Source organism: Haemaphysalis longicornis, unplaced genomic scaffold, assembly GCF_048455015.1.
Source record: "Haemaphysalis longicornis isolate Haplotype H1 unplaced genomic scaffold, Haemaphysalis longicornis Haplotype H1 scaffold_8, whole genome shotgun sequence".
Taxonomy (NCBI): Eukaryota; Metazoa; Arthropoda; class Arachnida; order Ixodida; family Ixodidae; genus Haemaphysalis; species Haemaphysalis longicornis.
This window is the reverse complement of record NW_027526445.1, coordinates 186,200,506-186,222,815: the sequence shown is the minus strand read 5'-3', so window position 1 is coordinate 186,222,815 and position 22,310 is coordinate 186,200,506. Positions and strand designations below refer to the sequence as shown.

The 22,310-nt window shown below is 47.2% G+C and overlaps 2 protein-coding genes across 5 annotated transcripts; one reads left to right on the top strand and one right to left on the bottom strand.

The window, feature by feature from the left end:
- Positions 1 to 449: 449 nt before the first annotated feature.
- On the bottom strand, positions 450 to 10,145 carry LOC144149484 (ataxin-3-like). The gene is made up of 5 exons (XM_077681069.1): positions 9,469 to 10,145; positions 8,168 to 8,332; positions 4,308 to 4,444; positions 2,401 to 2,555; positions 450 to 883 (listed from the first exon to the last, which is right to left on the bottom strand). Exons 1-5 carry the CDS (start codon positions 9,490 to 9,492, stop codon positions 660 to 662), a joined length of 705 nt encoding a protein of 234 aa, XP_077537195.1. The 5' UTR covers positions 9,493 to 10,145; the 3' UTR covers positions 450 to 659.
- A 78-nt stretch (positions 10,146 to 10,223) lies between these two features.
- Nd-mnll (NADH dehydrogenase (ubiquinone) MNLL subunit) lies at positions 10,224 to 15,146 on the top strand. Of its 4 annotated transcripts, none has more exons than XM_077681071.1 (3): positions 10,224 to 10,385; positions 10,479 to 10,703; positions 14,918 to 15,146. In XM_077681071.1, exon 3 carries the CDS (start codon positions 14,919 to 14,921, stop codon positions 15,099 to 15,101), a length of 183 nt encoding a protein of 60 aa, XP_077537197.1. In that variant the 5' UTR covers positions 10,224 to 10,385; positions 10,479 to 10,703; position 14,918; the 3' UTR covers positions 15,102 to 15,146. The 4 variants fall into 4 exon arrangements, with proteins under 4 accessions (XP_077537197.1, XP_077537196.1, XP_077537199.1 ...); XM_077681070.1 differs by having other exon boundaries at positions 10,232 to 10,393; XM_077681073.1 differs by having other exon boundaries at positions 10,246 to 10,385; positions 10,476 to 10,703.
- The last annotated feature ends 7,164 nt before the right edge of the window (positions 15,147 to 22,310 follow it).

The window sequence follows — 22,310 nt, the reverse complement described above, 5'->3', positions numbered from 1 at the left end:
TCAAATTTATAACATTCTACAAGCCTGCACAAAACATGTGCTGACAGCCAGTTTTCTTTTCCTTTTTTTCGCAGCACCGGTGTTGAGAGTACCAAGTTACCTTGTGATCGTAAAGCGAGTGATAGAAAACAAAAACAAGTGAGATATTACGAACACTGTGCACTTTAAACCCCAATTTTTACTCGTAAATAATTGTTTTCGTAAATAGGGCATGCAGAAACTGCTCCCGAGAGTACGACCGTTCACGTTTCGAAGGCCTTTGAGAATTTCGAAGGTCAGATGTCGTCCTCCTTTGACTCAAATGGCATTTGAGTCAAATGCCTTTGAAAAACGTCTTGTAGCAGCTCAAAGAAGTCACTTGAGTCAAATGACATTCGACTCAAAGGCCTTCAAAACGCTCTTGTAGCACAGGTATTTAGAGACCACACAGAGAACACAGGCACAACGAAAACAGCGCGCTGCATAGATTTATTTCCGACTCCACACTATCATATACCGGGCACTTTAGCGAGAGAAAACAACGTCAAACACGACGAGGCCGCGTCCGTAAATTTTTCGCGTGGCGAGGCCTTGCTGGCCTCGCAAAAAAAAAAGCACGCACATCACAACAATCGTCATCTGCGTGGTCTTGCATAGTTTGGCTCGGCGCGTGGCCAAGGTCAGCTCTCCATGGAGAGTCGAAGCGCCGCTTCGAGCATTTCGTCTTCCGAGAGGCTGGACGTCGTCTCGGGGGGCACGGTCGCCGTTGTGTCCTGCTGTTGCTGTTGGCTCTCCTGAAGACTTTTCCGGAGCGCCTCTTGCAAGTCGCGGTCACCGTCTTCCTCGAGGAAGTCGTCCGCCTGGCACTGTGGCAGCGGGCCCACCACCACAAAGATGGAGTAGCCTGTGTTTGGGATGGGGCAAAGCGAGACAAACGGAAGACACGCGTCGGTTAGGCTGAAAGTATACACATTCGTATACAGTTAACCTTGTTACAACGAAGTACTATTGGGGCAGTAAATTAGTTCATTATATCCGATATTCATTATAACCATAAAGGTAAAAATCGGCTCTAATAGATAGGCAACCTGGCTCATGCAACAATGCTAGATCAAAAAGGCATTGTCCTAGGCTTCGAACCCATTGTTAACGAGGTAGTCGTAATCTGTCCCCTTGTGGCATTTCAAACTGAACAGACCGGAACGTGAAAACGTGACATTAAAAAAGAATAAAGTTTGTTTGGCTGAACAGGCTGGCCTTCTTCTTTACTTGGAGGAGGATGTGGCCTTCGCCTGGTGGCTTTTCACAGTCTGAGCGGAATGAAGTTTTTACAAGTGTCCACGCAATAAAGGGCCTTAAGCTACTAAAAAAGGTTGTTTTGTTTCACTTTTTTAACATTTTACTTTCATTATGCTAGCTGTCGAGTTTTGAGCCTCGCGGGAACCAAATATTTCTTCGTTATAGCCGATATTGCGCGGCTCTCAAGGTTTCGGTTTCGTAAAAAAAAGAATGGGTGTCATTGGAATGAAGCGTGACCAACAAAACTTCTTGCTATAACGAGGTTCAACTGCACTTTCGTAAATCATCGTAATCATCGTCAGCACCCTGTTTGTCTACTGAGAAATGCATCCCCCCCGTTCCTCCAGCCGTACCCATGCTTAATAGGGTGCAAGTTTGGCCATGTTGGTATTCCATGGTGTATTTCACTTGCGCAAAAAAACGAAGGCTGAGGAGAGGTTACACGACAAAAGTGCACAAGGCAATGCCCTAGTCAAAAAAAAAAAAAAAAAAGTTCCTGCGTTTTTGCAGCCGCCCCTTTCCATAGGGGCGATTTCCCATGCAAGCCGGGTGAACTTCCCAACCGTTGTAGTCCCACACAAGAGCCAAGCACCAGGCCGGGGAGTCACTTGTACCTATTTTACCGGTAGGTGCCCGGCGCCACCAAGGCACACGAATGCACATGGTGCCTTCCGCAGCCACGGTGGACGCTCAACTCGCAAGCACCTGTGGCAGGACATGCCGCCAGGCTCTCTCACCCCCAGCAATGGTGCAACGCGGCATAATGGCCGGGGGGCCCCGCCAGATGGACAAGGGTCAGGGGCCCCTTGCAAGGGTAAAGGCAGCTTTCCAGGCATGGATTCCCCTTTCAAGCGTCCGCACTCGACCAGGGATGCCTGTACCCGTTAAAGAAACCGGTGGGCGACCGGCGGCACCAGGATTCGAACCCGGTACCTCCCGCATACGAGGCGAGTGCTGTACCTCTGAGCCATCGCTGCGGTTCCAAGGTGGGTGCCCGGCGGTACCAGGATTCAGAGTTTACTTAAAATTAAGGGAAGCTGTTTTAAGAGCTATGTCCCCCCTTAATTAATGAAAAGTTGAAACGGAGTAATAAAGAAAAGCGCGCCCAGACATTGCACGCACCTTCCTGCTGCAGCTGCACAAGGAAGAGGGCCAGGTAGGTGCGCGAGATGGGCTCGGGCCCCGAGAGCAGCGAGTTGAGGTTGAACCAGCGGCCGCCAAGCTTGCGGATGGTGAACCAGTGCTCCTTGTAGTTGCAGATGTATGCCTGCAGCTGCCTGGCAGTGTGGAAGAGGGGAGGGGAGAACAGAACGTACTTATGGAATATCCAGGGCCTTCTTCTCCGCGCCCTCTTGTCGTTTGTAAGTGGCCGCAGGATGCACTAGTTCTCCTTGGTGTTGAAAGCACTCACAAAACAGAGACAAAGGCAGAGAAAAGAGATGACGCCTTGTCTCTTTTTTCTGCCTTCGTTCCTGTTTTGTGAGTGCTTTCAACAACCAAGATGAACAGCTACCGACTAGCTCAATTGTCCGTTCTACTGCACAAGTCCTGCACGCATCGCTGCACTTTTGTCAAGGGCAATCCTTCGAATAATGCCTCTTCTAGTTGTGGTTTCACGTCAATGACTTTCGCCATCTACACCCACAACTAAATTTTTCAAACCAGCCTACTAACCTTTGGCACGACCTACAAACTTTCAACAAGCCCTGTACATGGTGCACTTGAATTAATATTGCCCACCAGCTTTTTTTTTTTTTTTTTTTTCCAATGCACAAGGTGTTATGGGGCTGGCTACAAGCCGCCTCGTGTGCCAGCGTCCTTCTATTTCCAACGTAAACAAACACTTTCATCATTGTTTTGGCTGCACTTTACGTCTTTCCGAATCTACTGAAACATAGCAAGCCAAGCCAATGCACATCTGCGCCCTTCCCATAATTCCCACAACGACACCGGCAGCTTCGAGCGGGTTGTATTTACGCTAGCCCCAGGTGCCCCTCTCACCCTTTGATGCCCAAAACTTTTTTCTTTGGGAATCAAAATTTTTTTCTTAAGATTGTGAAAACATTTTTATGATCTAAAAAACTTCCGACATTGCAAATAATAGGTCAGCAAAAAAAAATTTGGTTCATTAGGACAGATACAATGACCGAGTGGGCACTGGCTGCCCATATATCAGTTGAACAAGAAAGCTATCCCGATCACTGTAACTTACGATTCCAGTGAAGACAATAATGAAAAGTTTGTATTGCTATCATTTGTATTAACAACGTAATTGCACAATTTTGTTCACCGGTAACTAGCCCATTGAGCCCCCAAGGTCGATGTGAGTTGACACGCATAAACAAGGCTATTTTTTAGAACACGTGCTGCCCTCTCTTTTTTTAATTTTCGAAGGTACGAGAATCCTCGTCTGTTAACAGACGGTGTTAAAGGAGTAGTGACACGAAATTTCAAAGCTGAGATAACTATGTAAAACGCTTCCTTTTTATCGGGAGATACCTCCCAGCAAGTTTCAACAGTAGCCATTCAATATAACATATTTCAAATCCATTTCAATCTCTGCCCGCCCGAGAAAGCCCAGAACAGGCCAGCATGACATCATCTGCTACTTGCCGATATCGCTAATATCGGCAAGTCTGCGGCAATAACGTAGCCATGTCTGCTTTGCAAGGGAAAGAAACAGAGGTGAGCACGATCATCATCAGCTAGACTGGGCACGCATACGACATACTGCTGCGCCAAGTTCAGGCTGCGTTCATCGCACGGGAAATTTAAAAAATCGAACTTTGACGACAAACTTCAGGGGTGCGATCATTATGCGAGTAAATACAGTACATGAGACGACGGTTACAGCAACGACGACGACAGGAGCCGCCGACAGCGCGAGCCCCGAATAGTACTGTTTGAGTTGTTGCTCCTGAGCAACATTGGGCATCAAAGGGCTAGTATATGGAACCCCTACGACCCCTACGACCCCCCTACGACCCCCCTGTGGTCGTAGGGGGAAGAGGGGGGAGTGGCATACGCACGTGGGATCGGCCTGCGCGGCCTGTGCCACGGGGTCGGTGCTGCTGAAGGGGACCAGTTCCAGGCCCCACACCTTGAGGGCACTGGCAATCACCTGCACCGAGAAGTAGCCGCTGTCGTCCAGGTTCCCCGACGGCTGCTGCGCTCGGGCAAGAGAAGGTTGGGAGAGACTCACTGGATGCACACGGGCAGTGCAGCACAGCAGGGCAAAGTGACCACTTTGAATCGCAGAGCAATTGCAATCGCAACAATGCTGGCATTGCAGAGAGCACGGCTTCACACTTATGGCCTTTGCGCGCTGCTTGGATCCCTCCACTTATCGAGTGTGGCTCATAGGCCAGGAGTGGCTTCGGCACGTACTACGTATCGTGATAAATTGAAATACAAACAACGCAGCACGTGGCTTTCAGTGCATGCCGCGCATCCTGGCACCGAGCCGTGTATGCGCAGTACGAACAAGTTACGGGAGTTCGTGACCAATTTTGATATAGAGAGACCATTGCATTTCCATCGTCTGTTGGCCGCTATGCGCGAAATAAAAAAATAAAGAAACATAGCTACATGCGCCGTTTTCACTCAGCGCAGGAACGAAGTTAGATAACGCTCGCGTTAGCGTGCGCCGCGTTCACCGCAAAGACAAACCAAAATGTTCACACGACGAACGATGGTCTTTCCATACCAATGTTGGACACGAACTCCCGTAGCTTGTTCGTACTGCACGTACGCAGCCTGCCGCCAGGATGCGCGGCATGTACTGAAAGCAATGCGCTCCGTTGTTTGCATTTCAATGTATCACGATAGTACAACTCCAATTTCCACTTGTTTGTAGCAAGGAACACTGTGGGAGCATTTTTCTGCATGTGCATCGAAACAGCCACCATTACACACAGTGAATTCCCATATGGTAAAAAAAAAATGCAACAAACTACTGTCCTTGTTTTAAAGTACAGCTTAGTACTCAGTGGCTACAATAATAGCTTATGATTCAGTTCCATGTCATAGACAACCACTCAATCAAAGAAACCTCCCATTTCATCACCCAAAATGGGGAAGGGAAAAAAATCTGCTAGCACTCCATCCTGGACTTAACAATTGACTGTCACCACAATTTTTCAGGGCGGATGTGACATCGATCAGCTCATTCATAACCATTGTATATCATTTTTTTTTTCCCCCAGAAATTTTGCACACACGATCTCCAAGCAGAATAAGTTACCATTTGCCAATGGACAGATTCTATTAAAGCGCACGTTTATTTACTGACGTAATAATGATTCGCAGTTATCTCCTTCATTGTTCTATCGTTTGGTTTCTTTAAACTTTATGCTCTTCCACCTTTTTCTTTCTTCTTTTTTTAAAGCGAAGCTGTCTCTGTCTCAATGATTGGTGTATATCGCATCAAAAACGAACTGAAGGAAGGCCAACTTTTTCAGACACGCACTGGTTAAAGAAGACTAGAAGGCTAACGATGAACAGTGGAGAATCCAAAACAGCCAAGGTAACCAAAAAAGAGGCAAGGCAGATTGAAACGAATAAATGGAGAGATAAATGGGAGCTAAAACATCGTTAGAGATGTACAGGGCTGAGAAATTGAACATCAGAAAGGAAAATTTCTACGATAATTCCCAGGGCAGTGCTTTGCTTTTTGAGGCTAGAGCAGGTTGCCTGCGAACTAAGAGCTTTGTGGGGAAGTATTCACAAAATGATGGGGTATGCAAGGTCTGCGGAAAAGAAACAGAAACTATGCGGCACATAGTGTTAGAATGCGAGGGTATCCATCCAAATCTACATGGGGGAAATATTCGGCTTCCAGAAGCCCTAGGATTTAAGGGTAGCACAGAGGAAGTTAACTTCAAGGCTGTCGAGGGGATGAAAAGAAGATTAGAATGCTGGTGGACAGAGAGGGGAATATTGCTTAGGACGGTTACCACCTGTAACAGGGAAAAGAAAGTATTTCGGGCCTAATAAGCTTTAGTGCCTGCCCTAAGCAGCGCTAGTATTAAACCAAGAGTAAGATGACATGTCATCACCCCGCTTCAAAGGGGAAACCAATAGGCATCATCATCATCATCAATGGCCGACTCGGAAAAAGCTCCCACCTCCCCTCGCGGGAACCCCTGTGTAGATGCGACGCATAGGCGGAGCGGCGAAGGGACCGCGTTTTATAGCGCGCATAACGTTGAGGGGATTGTGTAAGCCGGCCCCAGTCGATGACGACGTTGGCGTACTTGTAAAGCGGCGTGGACTCTAGGTGTTTGAGCCAAGCGTGGATGTTGCTTCGTCGGGATTTTCTTTTGCTGCAATCCCCCCTTTTTAATCCTTTCACTATCGGGGGTTTTCTGGCCGTGATGCACCCCCAGTGTCGGCTTGGTTTCCGGAATATCAGGGGAGGAGCATAGCGATCTATTTGACTATGATAGCGTCAAGAATGTAACGCGTCGGAAAGAAAGAGCGTGGGTGTTTCTTCCACATATTTTCAGTCTGCCGTGCACGCTCTTGGGATGACGACCTCCCCGTTTCAACATCAGAACCTGACACTGTGGAACTCACACCCCTTCCTCGGATGAGAAACTCAAAATGTGAGTCCGAGCTCGGCTCATATACGGATCGGAATCGGAACAACCATCACTCCTGTCCGCAGTCGAAGGCCATGCGCGGTCAGCCATCCAAAAGTAACCGTGTTCATGGAGGGGGCACTTTCAGCAGCCCGCAAAACACACAGGAATGGCACGTTGCGAAATCATGATGGCAGATAGAGATTAAAAGAGGATACAACAACCTCGTGTGCTGTGGGCACCAGAAAGTGAGAGCGCGGCGAGCGAGTGGAAGTGGCGACTGAGCCATGTTTAGGTCTATTGGAGAGGCAACGGTGCGCTCGTCTAACCTGGTGCGGCATAGCAGACGCGGAAACAGAATAATAATAATAAAAAAAACTTGGAAACTCGTAGCGGATGGCCCAACAACCCTTGTACCTGTAATCGCACGCATGCCGCATGGTCACTCATCCTGCAGATATACAGTGTGCGGAGCGACCATGCCCTCCCAGCAACGAAAGCTGGGTGCGGTCGCTCCGTACTATTCAAAATACAGTCAAGAGAGCTTGCGAGTGAAAATACAAGCTACTAGAAACATTCGACAGATGGCGCGAACAGTCCAGGCGTGCCAACTTTGAGCCATGGGGCGAATTTTCGAACACACAATAGAAAACGTACCGCTACGTCAGTCACACTGCGGAGGGGAAATACGAAAACGTACAGTTGCGCTGCAGCGCAAGCGTACTTTCAATCTAACCAAGCGTCTGCACTGAAACGCTCGTGTTAGAACCAGCCAAACTGGCCGATAGCTGTGGCGCTAGAGCGCAGGTGTGTTTGTGCGCGTTCAATCAGCGTCGAAGCAAGACCAGTCGTTCCAAAGCGTTTGCAGTCGAGCACACGTGTAAGAAACGGGAGACGCCAGCCAGAACTGATCGGCATTTTCGCGTGCCGCAGCGCACGTGGAATAACTACGCTTGTGCTGTTTCCCACTCTCCCTTGCGACGACGGGGCTTAAAAGCAAACGCGAACTCCGCCGCTGGGGTCTTTTCTCTCTCTTCTGTCGGCAAGTGAGCCGCAGTAAACAAGGCGCCTTCGGCGTCGACTTCCTGCGTCGGCCTGGAGCCCAGCTCGGCCAAAACGTAACAGTACCGTACGTCAGTGACAGCGAAAGGGTTAAAAACACGTTGCAACTACTCTTTGGTGCGATGTTAAGCCTGATGTGTACTCTTTTTTTGTTAATTGTACTGTGCAAGTCAATAAATAAATAGGTCAAGGGTCAGGCGGGTCAACAAACAAACAAGGCAAGCCAGCTGCCTGGAGAGACGCACATGCATGAACTGCTGGTAGTCGTCGCTGTTGAGGCCCCCCTCGGCCATGGTCTGCCGCTCCTGCTCGTCGATCTGCTGGGCGTGGGCGGCCAGGTCCACGGCTGTGAAGTACTCGCCCTGCAGCAGGCCGTTGAGGCAGTGCTGGGCACACAGGGAGCCCTCTTGCTGCACCGTTCGCACGGGAGGCGGGAGAAAAAGAGAAGAGGAACGCAATTTCAGCTACCCAGGCATTGGTAAACCTCTTCTTTCAAAATACAGCTTCTGTTGCTATCACAGCTATATAACCAGCGTGAAAGTGCTAAAGATCCTGGCCACATGTTCGGGGTAAGAATACACGCACGATCGCACATGTTCTTCACCATTGGTCACATCGAAGGAGTAACTCAGCAATTTGTGGTGCTAGTAAACTCTATATCAGGTGAAGCTAAAGCTCGTGTTAGCGAGCACTTTGTCCTTTTTTTAGCCTCGTCCAATGTAATAATCACCAGCACCATAATTTTGTTAGCAATCAATGTGCCCAACTTTGCGCTTTAATAGAACTAATTGCTTGAATAGGATGAGAAGGCATCACCTCTTACTTGTGAGCAGAGGCTCTGGGTTTAAATGTCACCTTTTGTTTCATAGCTGTTATCTTCCCATACTTATATCTATTATTATTTTAGCTGGGGTAGAGTAGTGCATTTTCAAGGCACATGAAGCAAGGCTCTGCATTTCGGTAACGCACTTTTTCTAGGCCATCACTCAATTTATTTTTTACACGCTACGACAGCGTGGTAAATTTCATATCGCTGTCGATACAGCGGGCATAAAAACATTGTTTATATTTCGCAAACTAACGAAGTCGTCTGCTTAGCTTCGGCCTTGTGGCAATGCTTCGACAGGGAGAAAGATACCCGTCAAAGCGTTCCGTGCTTGGCTTTCACCGGAGTAGAACTTTCGGCGGGCTTCTCCAAACGAAAGCCTCAACCCGCTACATTGTTACGTCAACGTAAATTGCCGTATGTTTTGGCAAATACGAGACTATTAGGGTACATTTTCGCGGTTTCACCGAAATAATGTTTGCTGTAACCGCAGTCCTACAAGAATGACAACACTAAACTTCACGGTATCCCACAAACCGAAACAGGCAGAACTCTGGCTGCGCTAATATACGCTTCATGTCAACATCTACAGGGTGCGCCCCGCGAAAAGCAAGCACTTTTACGCACACCGGAGAGCTTTCCGAAGAGATGAGCAAGGCAAACATTGCAGTCTCAGCCGAACACGCGGCAAAGGAACCTCACAGAAAAGTTGTCCCTCACCTTCTCGTGAAATATCCGATCCATATTCGTGGCGGAGCCGCGCCTTTTAGCGAGCGTAGGCGGCTGGGCGCGTAGGGCTACCTTGGCTCGCTGCGGGGCAAGTCCGCATTTTCGCAACGCATCCCGATCATATTTAACCAGCCGAAAATGGACACCTTTTACGCCTCACGGTGTCGGGAGTAGGCGGGGTTCACGTGGTCGCACAGTCGCACTGTCCGTCTCGCGGAAGTCGCGCACGTCGTATCCGCACCGAAGCAATTTACGCGGGCGCACTTTCGCACATCAGAGCGTTCCGAAGACAACAATTTTGCGTCGCACAGTCCATTGGCCCCGAGGGTTCGGGAGCCCACGAAACACGCGCAACGGGCTGTAGTAAAACCGTCGTCTTCTCGTTATGTCATTATGTCCCCACTGGAGGATGAAGCCGCGCCGCACCATTCCCACGACGGGATCAGCCGTCCCGCCATATTTCAGTGTGTATTGCCCGAAGTTACAACGGTTACAGCGGTTACAGTGGTTGTGCACAAGAGAAGCGATTAAGAATGCAAAATAGTTTTCGCATGGCTCATTAGGAGAACGCTGTTCTGCGATGTAGTAGTTCAGAGATGCCTATTAAACGCAGCAGCTGATGTTTTGCTTCCAGTCAAACCAGTAAAACTTGCGAAACCATTCTCTCTACCATCAGTCAATCAGCAATGGCTTTGAAGGTTCTAATTAATAAATCAGTTATTATTGTTAGGCTATTAAATTTGTTGCCACCGCGTTTAAATACACCGCACACCGAGTGTACCTTTAATTCACTGTAGTAAAATTTGTTTTTGAATAACAAGCCGATTATTGCAGCCAATCCAAAGACCGAGTCGTAGTCATAAGAAAAGAGCACTCAAAGGTCACGCCGCAACAAGCATTTGCCGAAGGTTTGTATGTGAGTCTGCCGTTGCTTTCAGTTATTTAAGAGCGCAAATTTGTGAGGCCTAATCGTTGCGAACTTCTTCATAACCGCCCAGCAGCGGTGCGTCACCGTAGGGGCCTCTGTGCGGCGTCTCAGCTCGCTGCATGGCAGCGCCTGGACCTGCCACCGTATCGTCTCTCCGACCCGTGCTGCAAGTGTGCAGACGCTACGCCGTCACCGTCCTCACGCCGGTCGTCACCGCGTGGCTGATCTACGGCGACTACTCGCGCACTCAGCGCTACAAGAACAGCAAGGCTGCACAGAGTGAATAGGTCCGGTTCGGGTAAGTTTCAGGAGGGCTGGCGCGTCTCGTAACCGAGGCAGCGATCAGTGTTCTTTGCTTTCAAAACTTCGATTGTGCGAAAACGACATTGGTAGTAGTCGGCTTCATGTATAAGTTAACCTTTTAGGGGGGTTTCTGCGCTCTGTAACGTCCGCTAATGTGGCAGTGTCTGCTCCCTAGTTTTTGTAATCCTTGTTGATGCCATTGGCAGCTCCAGATGCGCAAAACCTGGTGCGTCGTGGTGTGATTTCACGTTGACGAAACACTTGTGGGTGTAGCGACGAAAATACTTTCCCACACCGCACCCGTGCACACATGGTTTACCAAGGTTGTATAACGTACAGGGTGCGAAACTCCGCTCCAGTATACACGCCGTGGGAACTCCCCTGCTTCGTAGTTAAGGGAAAAGTAAGGGTATCAGCGTCGCCTCAAGGGGGATAAAATGTGTGTCAAAAGGGCAGAGGGATTCCAGTGGCTATCAGTTTGTGTTTTTACAATAGTGGCTGTGCATATCAGTCGTTTTGCACTCGTGGGGAAGCACAGTCTAAAGCAGGGGAAGTCATTTTCACCAAATGCTTTGTACTTGCACTTCGCAATTACGTATTTGCATGCAACCAGCTACTAGCCGGAACAGCCTGACAAGACAGGCTTATAAAAAAAAATGAAAATGCGTGAACACGGCATCGTGTAATTACGACTGCCCACGATAAATTAAAAGTGTTGGTGTCGAAGGAAAGCAGCTGATGCTTGTGCAGTACCAAAAGCTCAGGCAAAAAGCTGACCAATGGCAAGAACCTCTGCTTAGCGATGTATACTCGTGGAAGGGATGCATGGCTGTGCCAAAAGATGTTAGGAATTCAAAACAAGTGCAAGAAATTGTAGACCTTGCGGTGTAATTGTGAGCTAGTTGCTGCTACTGAAAAAGCCACCGTCTAATTAAGTGACCTCGATCACGCAACCTCATGGCTGCTAATTTTGTTACATATAAAGCGTTTCAAGGGCTCTTTAGCCATAATGTCTTCCAGCCTAGTCTGCCATCTTTAACTCACAATGTCTGAAAACCAAAATGATTTCAAGGTGGTTTAAAGTACACCAAGTTTTGTGCCCCCATTGCTGGAAGTATTACCCGCCGCGGTGGCTCAGTGGCTAAGGCATTGCGCTGCTGAGCACGAGGTCGCGGGTTCGATTCCCGGCCGCGGCGGCCGCTTTTCTGATGGAGGCGAAAAGCAAAAACGCCCGTGTGTACGAGATTTCGGCGCGCTTTAAAGAGCGCAGGTGGTCAAAATTAATCCGGAGCCCTCCACTACGGCGCGCCTCATCGCCTGCGTTGCGTCGGCGCGTTAAGGGGCCATGCAGACAAAATACAAGTTTGTTCTATTCAAAATATCTCGTGTATTAGAGTGCCCCCAGCACTTGTCCAGCAGCAAATGACGCCGTATTCATGGAGAAATTGATCAGTGAAGGTTAAAATTTTGATTCTCCTGCCCAATCGTGTTTTCGTGACGTCTGCCCTGATGTCATGAGGGCGGGTATTCAAACGAACTTTCTGTGCGTCATTAGGCTATGCAGCCTTGCTTACCATCAGTCCTCCCAGATGGCGTTACGTTGTTCACCGTTGCTTTGTTTTTTTTTTTTTTTTTTACCGTATTTGCTCCTGGCTTTTTTTTATTACGGTAGAAAGTAATTGTTGCGTGAAACATGGAGTATGCTCGACAAACAGGGTCACGTAAGGCAACGTCGCTTACGCCAATCAGCCAGTGTCGTGTAAGACAACACCAAAACGGCGGCCTGCTGTGCAGCTAAAAAAAGCTTAGTCCACCCAGTACCAAAAGCAGTGCACATCGGTACTTCTACGTTTACGGTATTTTCGTAACTTTCATTGTTTACCCCATCATTCTTACTGCTGTAAAATGAGTATGCATTACATTTAAGCGCACATAGCTCCTTTGGCAAGCATATGAGCCCTGCTAAATTTGTGTTTGCTTTTGCCGACCTCAGCCAATCACACAGCTGGGCATATCACATCACGGGTTCTGTTGCGGGAAATTTGTTTGGCGCATAGCCATTCCCTTATTTCTACATTATATAGCTTGTTTGAGCGAAGTGTGCATTAAAAGTGCCGTCAGTGTGACTCTAACGAGGCAATCTTTTTCGAAAGAAGCAAACCTGTGTTTTTCCGCATGCCCCTTTAAATACAATAAAAAAAGAGTTAACTCAGTATGTTGAAAGTCCTATGTCCCTGTAGCGCAGATGGCCAACACCTCAAAGAATGAAAAAAAGGGCTGTTGAGTTCAGAAGATAGTATCATAAAATTGGGTCTGGGTGAGGTTTGAACCAGAACGTTGGGAATGTGAGATTGGCATAAATCCTTAACACCACGACATCTCAGCACTTATAGTTGATTAAAGGCAGACCTAGCGAATGTGGTGTGGCCTTGAAATTAAAAGAATGTGCCGGAGTAATTTAAGCATGCTGATTACACAAGTAGTGCTTCGGCAAACAGCTGTGTGTGTTCCTGCTAAATTAGCTTGGCGATGCTAACATGGGCATGTGTGAACCAATTGTAACAGAGATAATGAAAAGACACTAAAGAGAACGGATATCGGTGATGATTAGAGGACATATTCTGCAATAGGACAATCGCGCTTTCACAATCACTACGTCGTAAGGAGTGCTTAGGTGCCCTTGGGGATAAGGCGGGCTCCAAAAAAAAAAAAAAAAAAAACTATGAATGTATAGTATATTTATTTTATTGTTTATTTATCATAGTACCCACAGTGCCTTTTCAAGGCATTACAGTGAAAGGGGGGGGGGGAGTAGAAATTTGTACAAAACACAGGCAAACAGAAATATCATTAAAAGCATAATGCCAGGCCAGAACCCAGCATGTTCAACGAAGATACATTAGAAATAACACGCAAATACATCATTAGACATAATTGATACAACATCATTGGGTAACTTATTCCATTCGCTAATAGTTTTAGGGAAAAAAGAAGCATGTTTAAATGATTCGGTTGTACAATGTATTTCTTTTATTTTACAGGGGCGATCTGTCTTTAGCGAAACAGTCATGACTCACTCAATAGCAATTTCTGTCTATCCCTGTTTTGTTGTGAAATATATTGTCAAAAAATATTTCAGTCTGAGTGCAGTCGAACCCTGTTATAACGAACACTGATATAGCGAATTATCGGCTATAGCGAACTAAATATGAGCTTTGGTTGGTCACGCTTTATTTCAGTGACACTTATTCTTTTTATAACTAAACGCAAGCTGCCAGAGCCAGGCACGATATTGGCTATAATGAAGAACTATTTTGTTCACGCGAAGCTCTAAACCCGATAGCTAGTTCGAAAAAGCACCCGCCGTGGTGGCTCAGTGGCTAAGGCATTGCACTGCCGAGTACGAGGTCGCGGGTTCGATTCCCGGCCACAGCGGCCGCTTTTCTGATGGAGGCGAAAAGCAAAAATGCCCGTGTGTGCGAGATTTCGGCGCACGTTAAAGATTCCCAGGTGGTCAAAATTAATCCGGAGCCCTCCACTACGGCGCGCCTCATCACCTGCGTTGCGTTGGCGCGTTAAAACCCCAACAATCAATCAATCAATTAGTTCGAAAAAGCAAAATATAAAATATAGAAGATAACAGCTTGCAGAACTGCAAAAGTAGAAAAGGCCCTTTCGTGCGTGGACACTGTGAAAAACTTCATCCGACAGTGCTGTGAACAGCCACCAGGCAGAGGTCGCATGTCCTTCAAATAAATTAGGATTGTCAAATGTACTTTGTGCTGTTGTAATTTCACGTTGCCAGGTTCTGGTCCATTTAGTTTCAAATGCCAAAAGGAGACAGCTAAGGATTACCTAGCAGGTTCGATGCTTACAATAATGCGTTTATTATGTGGGATTTTTGCGTGAGCCAGATTGTCGATTTGTACGAGACGATTTTTACCTCTACTGTTACAACGAATATCGGATATAATGAACTAAACTACTGCCCCAATGCTACTTCATTATGACAAGGCTCGACTGTACTTTCCTACGATGCTGGCGCAAATCCCAACGTAGGCTGCCCTTAGCAATGGACACGGTGAAGTTCCTTGAGTAGTCGTTTGAGAGCGTTCGGATTTGTTGCCCGTCCTGCATTTCCACCGGTGTAAGTACCCCCCTACTCCCCCCCCCCCCCCCCTCCTCTCCCAACCTTCTTATATATCGCAGCATGGACCTTGCAACGGTTTGGCGCCGGATGAAGCTCTTTAAGGGCGTGCCAGTGCTCTGCGTCGGCCTCGCCGTGGGGTGGTACGTCGACCGGCAGACCGACCTGAGCATGACCAGGTTTCGGGGCAAGAGCAAGCTCTACGGCCGGGAGTACGCCCCCGACGAGAAGCCGCCGTGGCCGTGACGTTGTAGAGGAAATAAAGTGCACATGTGTAGCGGGGGCAGGCCAGACGCTGCTCTGTGTTTCGTCGGGGAACGTTGCATTTACCTGGCTCCAGGTGAAAATTTGCGTACAAGCGTCGCTGTTCCCAAGGAAGTGGGTGCAATCCCTGCGCGCTGGATGCTTTTTAGATGGAGGTGAAAAGGCAATGCTTGTTTTATTTTTATGTTATTTTATTTAGTACATACTGCAGTCCTCTATTGACCAAGCTGAAGGGTATTAGGAAAAGGTACATTCTCACGTGGTAGTGATGAATACATATCAATTAGAAAGCATTGGTCACACACAAACAAATGTATACATATGTACACATATACAAGGAAGAAGTAACAGCGAGAGCACTTAAACAAAAACCGATGCACAATGAAAGTTACAAAGATCACACTATGTTTCTACAAGGAGAGAAAACAAAACCTTCGTACGATAGAAGCTCATTGTAAGCCAAAAAAGGTTGCCTACAAAGACCACACTAAATGTTTCCACATCAAGAGGAGCAACATCAAGAGAAACACCATGGATCAAGCAAATACGCAAATTTCCTAACAAGCAAAAGAAACCCACAATATGCCCGTGTGTCACGATGCCGCCACGTGTTACAGATGTCCAGGTGGTTGGAATTAATCCAGAGCCTTCCACTACGGCGGGCCTCGTAGCCCAAGTGCAGCTTTGGTGCGTTAAACCCTGCAATCAATCAGTCACCAGGATGATGCACCGTTGTATCGCTTGCCGTGTGAAATCTTGGTTCTCAGCCTTTGCGGTTGAGGAGTGGGTGTGTGTGCGCGTAAGTGCACCTGGCATTGCATTATATGCCCTTGCCCGCGGTTCCCTTGAACTAGGAGCCGACCCTGAATTCTGGAGGGCAGTGGTGGCAAAAACGGTGCTGTGAGAGCGTAGTCGACTTATACAGGGTGTCCCAGCTATCGTGCACCAAGAGTTTAAGTAGGAGCTATGGCGTTGCTCAAAGAATACCTAAAGTTCATTCAACAGGCTAGGTGCAGCACTGTGGAGGCTACATTGTTGTCCACATCCCGCCCCATCAGGGCGCCTAGCTCACCGCGAAGGAAGCGACAAACGGCGCCGGGGCCTTGCGGTTCCACTTGCCGAGAGGGGAGAAGGGAATGTCCTTTCAGGACCCCTTCACGGCGAGTTAGGCGCACTGTTGACGACAATGTAGCCTCCACAGTGCTGCACCTAGCTTGTGGTATGAACTTAGTGCATAATGTTTCCAGTACAGTGGCCTGTAATTCTTTTGTTAGTGCGATTTAATTGTAATTATGTAACTCGAGAAGTACTGGCCTAATGCCCCGTGGGCTTTTAAGGTAAATAAACAAAGTAATATATTAAGGTTTTATTTATATTAATTAATTTATTTATTTATTTATTAATATATTAAGTAGAGCATGTTAGGCTCTACTTAAAGGAGTGCTGACACGAAATATCAAAGCTGAGATAACTATGCAAAAAGTTTCCTTTGTAGATGAAGATTTTAGTAGCAACCATTCGGAATAACCTATTTTGAATCAATTTCAATCTTTGCACGCATGAGAAAGCTCCGAATGAATACCCTTTCGACGCTGGTGCAAGACGCGTGGAGTGCCTCGCCGTGGAGTTCACCCCAAACTGCTGATATTCGGGCTCCAGTGATTTAGCCAACACACTGGCTGCTGATGGTGCACATTGCACTGCCTTGTGTATCATGTCACTGTTTTGGGACTGATATAGTGTGGCCCAGACGCGTGTGAACACGGCCAGCCTCTAAATACGTCCACTCACTCTAGCGCGCGCGTCCAGTCTGACCATGATGCAATGAGAACAGTGACATCAAGAGTGCCATTCTCTCATGGCAGCTGCCTTGGTGTTCGTTTTGTCGAAGCTGAAACTGACATGAATAAACCAGGCTCAAAATAATTATTTACCCTGCTGTCGACCATCTAATGTTCCATTCTACGATTCGTGGCCTGGTAGGCGCCCATAGCAATGGGAAAAATGTAACACGAAAATTTCATAGCAGTACCTTTTTAAATATTTACATAAACATATGAACTGCATGCTAATGGCTTTTTCTGCCAGTTGTTGCCCCCATCGTTCCACAATTCCACAGCTGAGCATGAAATCTTGTACAATAGAGTGTCAAGTTTAGATTTTACAAGCTTGCAAGCTTAGTGATTCACATTTCACATTGAACTTTTTGTGATCTTTCTTGACAAGGATTTAACCTATAACCACTCCTCCCTGGCTTGGCTCATGTACAATGCTTAAGCTTCAGGCACATACTGTACTTGGCACAGTTTCATTTACTGAAGTGGAGCTTCCAGCCTCTCCCTGATGTGTCTGTAGCCCATCCAAAATGCACTGCAGGAAAGCCAACTTTTTCTGATGGTGACGATCGTGGGTGAAGTGAAAAAACATTAAAACACTTCCCGTGATCTGAACTGAACCTGGGTCCCTCATGTTATGAAGCTGACGTCTATCTCATTGGGACATTCCAGCACAGTCAAAGCAATTTTGATTTGTATGGGCGTGGAAAATTACACAGAAAATGCGCACCTCCATCTAACGACAATGGTTGTACGGTACGGAAGGTCACGGATTGCCTGCATCAGTAAAGCTCTAGAGAGCACAACTGCAGTGCAGCAGACCGTCTCGATAGGAAACAGGTGCTCAGTACTGGGCTGGTTAATTTGGTGTTGGACTTGGTTTTAGAAAGCTTCACATCCCCCGTTTTTGTCGGTTCAACAGATGGGCAGTTGATTTTTTATTAAGTCTTCCCGTCAGTAACTAGGTCAGAGCTACATACATGGTTGTCATACTACCAGGGTGGTCTGCGAGCAGACGCAGTCTGTCTGCTGCTAATTTCGAGTGTACGTCAAAACGACCCACTTCTGGAGGCATTCACCTGCTTTCCATGGGTACCCAGAAAGGATGTAGACCAAGCCTTGCCCTCCAGGCCCTGCACCAACATCGCAGGGGCCAGGTCCAAGGAGCCCTCCTATGCAGATGCGCAGGAACGGGATTAAATGCTGTGTCAACACAATTGCAAGTTGAGTAAGTTAGTAATACATCTTTGAAAAACAAAATGCGTAAAAGATGGCAAAGTGGAATAAGACCACACTGGACAACCCACTACAAGAAAAAGAACACACAGCGCATCGTCCTGTGTGTTGTTTGTGTATTCGGCAAAAGCAAAAGTGGGCAATCTCTGCCGCATTGTTAATAACAAGGATCGTCCAAAAAGGGAGGAATGAGTGCGGTGTTAACCATGCGCAGCCTTTAGTTCGTTGTACGATTGGCAAGGTTTACAGAATTCCGCTGTCATGTAAGTCCGTGTATGTGGGCCAGACAAGAACGCTGTGTAATCGTCCATCTAAGAGAGCATTTGTTTACAATAACGAATTCTGCGGGCGGAAAACTTGCTGCGCATTATAAAAAATGTGGGTGTCACCCTTTGTTTGATGAGACTGTGGTGTTGTACAGGTATAAGGATCAGATTGTTAATGGACTGGTTGAGGCCTTCTTTATCAATGAACATAGTAACAAGTGTGTCAGCAAATCGTCTATCACTCTACACGGGCAGGAGCACGTGCTAATCGGCATCATATTTCTTTAATACATAGTTTGTTTTCGTGTATAACCTTTGTGTTTTTCAATAAAAACGCAGTTGCCAGTAAGTGCTTGTGTGTGTCGGATCCCTCCTGCCTGTACACGTTATTTGTGCGCTTTCACATTTCCAATGGCTTTATGCCCTACCACATACTATATGTCCCATACGCAGCTTCTTCCATTCAATCTACACTTTACTGAGTTGCTCCTGGTGCCTCCTCGTAAAAGGCCCAAAATGCCGCGTAACCTTCACAGCCCCTCAGACGATGTGATTTTGCCGCCGGCATTTGGTCTATCCTTTCTCTCTCCCTCTTCCGTCTTTTTTTGGCACACAGTTTCATGCTTTTTTTTTTTTTCCTTCAGCCGCGATATCCTTACGTTCTCTGTACAGAAGCGACGTTCCCATTCTTCTCCCTCAACGCAACTTAGGTAACTGCCCGAAGAGCTAGAACTCTGATGCGTGCACACGACATACTTGCGAGATTAACGCTACCAAACACATGCATACTTACGATCGAGGCACTGCACGTCACACATCCAAGACTGCGCTTCGGGGAGTACACGCCACCGATTCGATCAAACTTGAGCAATGTTATGGGCTCCTACACAAAAGGAACAGTGAAATGCTTGAAACTGCGGCCGGAGTGTGTGGGGACATCGCACTGTAATTTGAATTTAGCGTGTGCTGCATACTTGGACGAGAAACAGGGACTGGGAAAAGACAAATTACAGGCACGTTGGATACACGAAGCAGGTGTTGGTTTGCGCGACGTCTGGTTTGTCTTTTTGCACTGTCTGTTCCTCGTCCAAGTATGCAGCCAACGCTACATTTGAATTCAAGATTATACAAAAATTATTAACGCTGCAATACTATCGGGAACGACAATGACAGCTAGGATAAAGTGACCAGATTCCCCAGACCCCAAAGCGGGATGGGACGGGGATAAAGGGAGGGAGGGGAAGCAAGAGGCAAGGCAGATTGAAACGAATAAATGGAGGGAAAAAATGGAAGCTAAAACGTCGTTATAGAGATGTACAGGGCTGAGAAATTGAACATCAGAAAGGAAAATTTCAACGATAATTCCCAGGGCAGTGTTTTGCTTTTTGAGGCTAGAGCAGGTTGCCTGCGAACTCAAGAGTTTTGTGGGAAAGTATTCACAAAATGATGGGGTATGCGTGGTCTGCGGAAAAGAAACAGAAACTATTCGGCATATAGTGTTATAATGTGAGGGTATCCATCCAAATCTACATGAAGGGAATATTGGGCTTCCAGAAGCCCTAGGATTTATCACAGAGGAAGTTAACTTCAAGGCTGTCGAGGGGATGAAAAGAAGATTAGAATGCTGGTGGACGAAAAGCAGAGAGGGGAATATTGCCTAGGACAGTTACCACAGCTGTAACAGGAAAAAAAAAAGTACTTTGTGCCTAATAAGCTTTTGTGACTGCCCTAAGCAGCGCTAGTATTAAACCAAGAGTGTAAAACATGGGTATATTAGTCCTTTTTGGTAAGATGACATGTCATCACCCCGCTACAAAGGGGAAACCAATAGCAATCATCATCATTGGGTAAGGAAGAACGTGGCAATAATGCTCAATGCAGTTTTCTTTTATACGTTTCATAGTTCTCTCGGCCTTTGTTCGACAAGCAATCATGCGTTCTTTGCTGAATAAGTAAATACGTCCACCCACCCTTCATCGAGAAGGGTGTGCTGAATGGTTTGTTGGTACACTGCAACTTCAAAAAAAAATAGCTCGGATATTGGAACTAAGCAAGAAACACACAACAGTTTTTTGCTTAGTCCCGTCGCGTGCGCTCTTTTCTTGAAGTTCGATCCTCAAACTTTCTTTTGGTTCTTTCATTCCTCCAGCTTTTCATTAGCAACACTGGGCTTGATACCCATTTTTCATATCTCTGGCCAAAGGCGGGACAAAACATCGTCCCAGAAGCAGGCTGCGGGACAGCGGGACCACAGCCGCACAAGCGGGACGTGTCCCGCCTAAATCGGGACGCGCAAACAAGAATTAGGTACACAGTACAGTGGTATAAACATAAAAACTACAACAGACATAAATGTTACTGACCTTGCTGGCAAAATGAGCGCATAGATGCCCTCTTTGATCCGCTCTTCCGTGTCTGTGACAGCAAACGCCGGAGACCGTTGCCGAGCTGGCCACGCTCGCCATGACAGTGCTGTCGTTGCATTTCTCAAATGCTGGAGTAGAAAGGTGCTTCAGCGATATGAGCATCGTCAAGAGCAAGCGTCGTAATAGGTTGGAAATTTACGCACTAACGCACTGCGAAGTGCAAGGAACGGGCTTCGGAGGCATAAAAAAATGCCATGAATATAGCTTGCCTAGTGGCGCGCCTCATCGCCTGCGTTACGTCGGCGCGTTAAGCCCTACAATCAAATTAATCTTCCCCGTTGTCCTTTTCGGTCATGGGGAGTATGGCGTAGAGGAGGAAGTAAGCGACCCTAGATATGACGAAGGTTTGAACCAGCCTGTGTGAATCCTCCTCTCGTATATACCCCTCGTCTTGGTACTCATCCTGCGGGCCATGTTGGAGACCTGCTCTGTTGAGCAGTTGGATGTTCGTGCGATCCGCTTGTAAAGCATGCTCAACATTGACTTGTGGAGTGGGAACAATTACAAGGCCATCCATATGTAGGGAGATGGTTAGCGACCGAACAGAGTTTTTTTTCATGGCTGAAACGATCAGCAGCTCCGGTTTCTGGGGCGAACATTCTAGGCCACGCTGCCGTAAGTATTGAATGAACATGTCATCCGCCTGTTGCAGATTTTTCTCCATTCGCTCTACTGATCCATGAATGATTATGGTAATATTGTCCGCATATAATCTATGGCATATGCCTGGTAGGGCAGCCAGGAGCGGAGGGATACCAATAAGGGCTATAGTAAATAGCGAGGGGGACAGGATGGCACCTTGGGGTGTGCTCTTGTTGCCGAGAAAAACGATGTGATTTTAGGTGACCCACCTTGAGAATCGCTTACCCGCCGTCTAGGAAGTCTTGAACGTAGGTGTAGGTACATTGCCCGCAGTTTAGGCCGTCTAGCTGTTTGACTGACATTATCGAATGGCCCTTTTAAATCTAGGGCTAGTATGGCTTTTGGGTGGTCCCGGGAGGCTTAAACACGGCCTCTTTTTTAAGTTCAAGGAAGATGTCCTAGGTGGAAAGGTGACTGCGAAATCCACACATGGTATGAGGAAGCATGTTGTGCTGTTCGAGATAATTCTCTAATCGTTTGGGGCTGATGTGTTCCAATAGCTTCCTCAAACACAAGGTTAGGGAAATGGGACGTAGATTTTGTGTGCTTGATGGCCTTTTTAAAAGCGCTTGTCACATCAATATTGGTGCATTTGATGCCCCAAATCTACTGCTGTGCTGTGAGGCACACCGTATGTTGCGTGCCAGCACATCAATTTAGACCATATGGGAATCTTTAGCGTGCTCCGAAAGTCAGGCACACAGAAGTTCTTGTTTTTTTATCTACATCACCACAACGCCGCTGGGTGAGGTAGTATAAAACCTGCATCCTTAAAGGGGGCCTAAA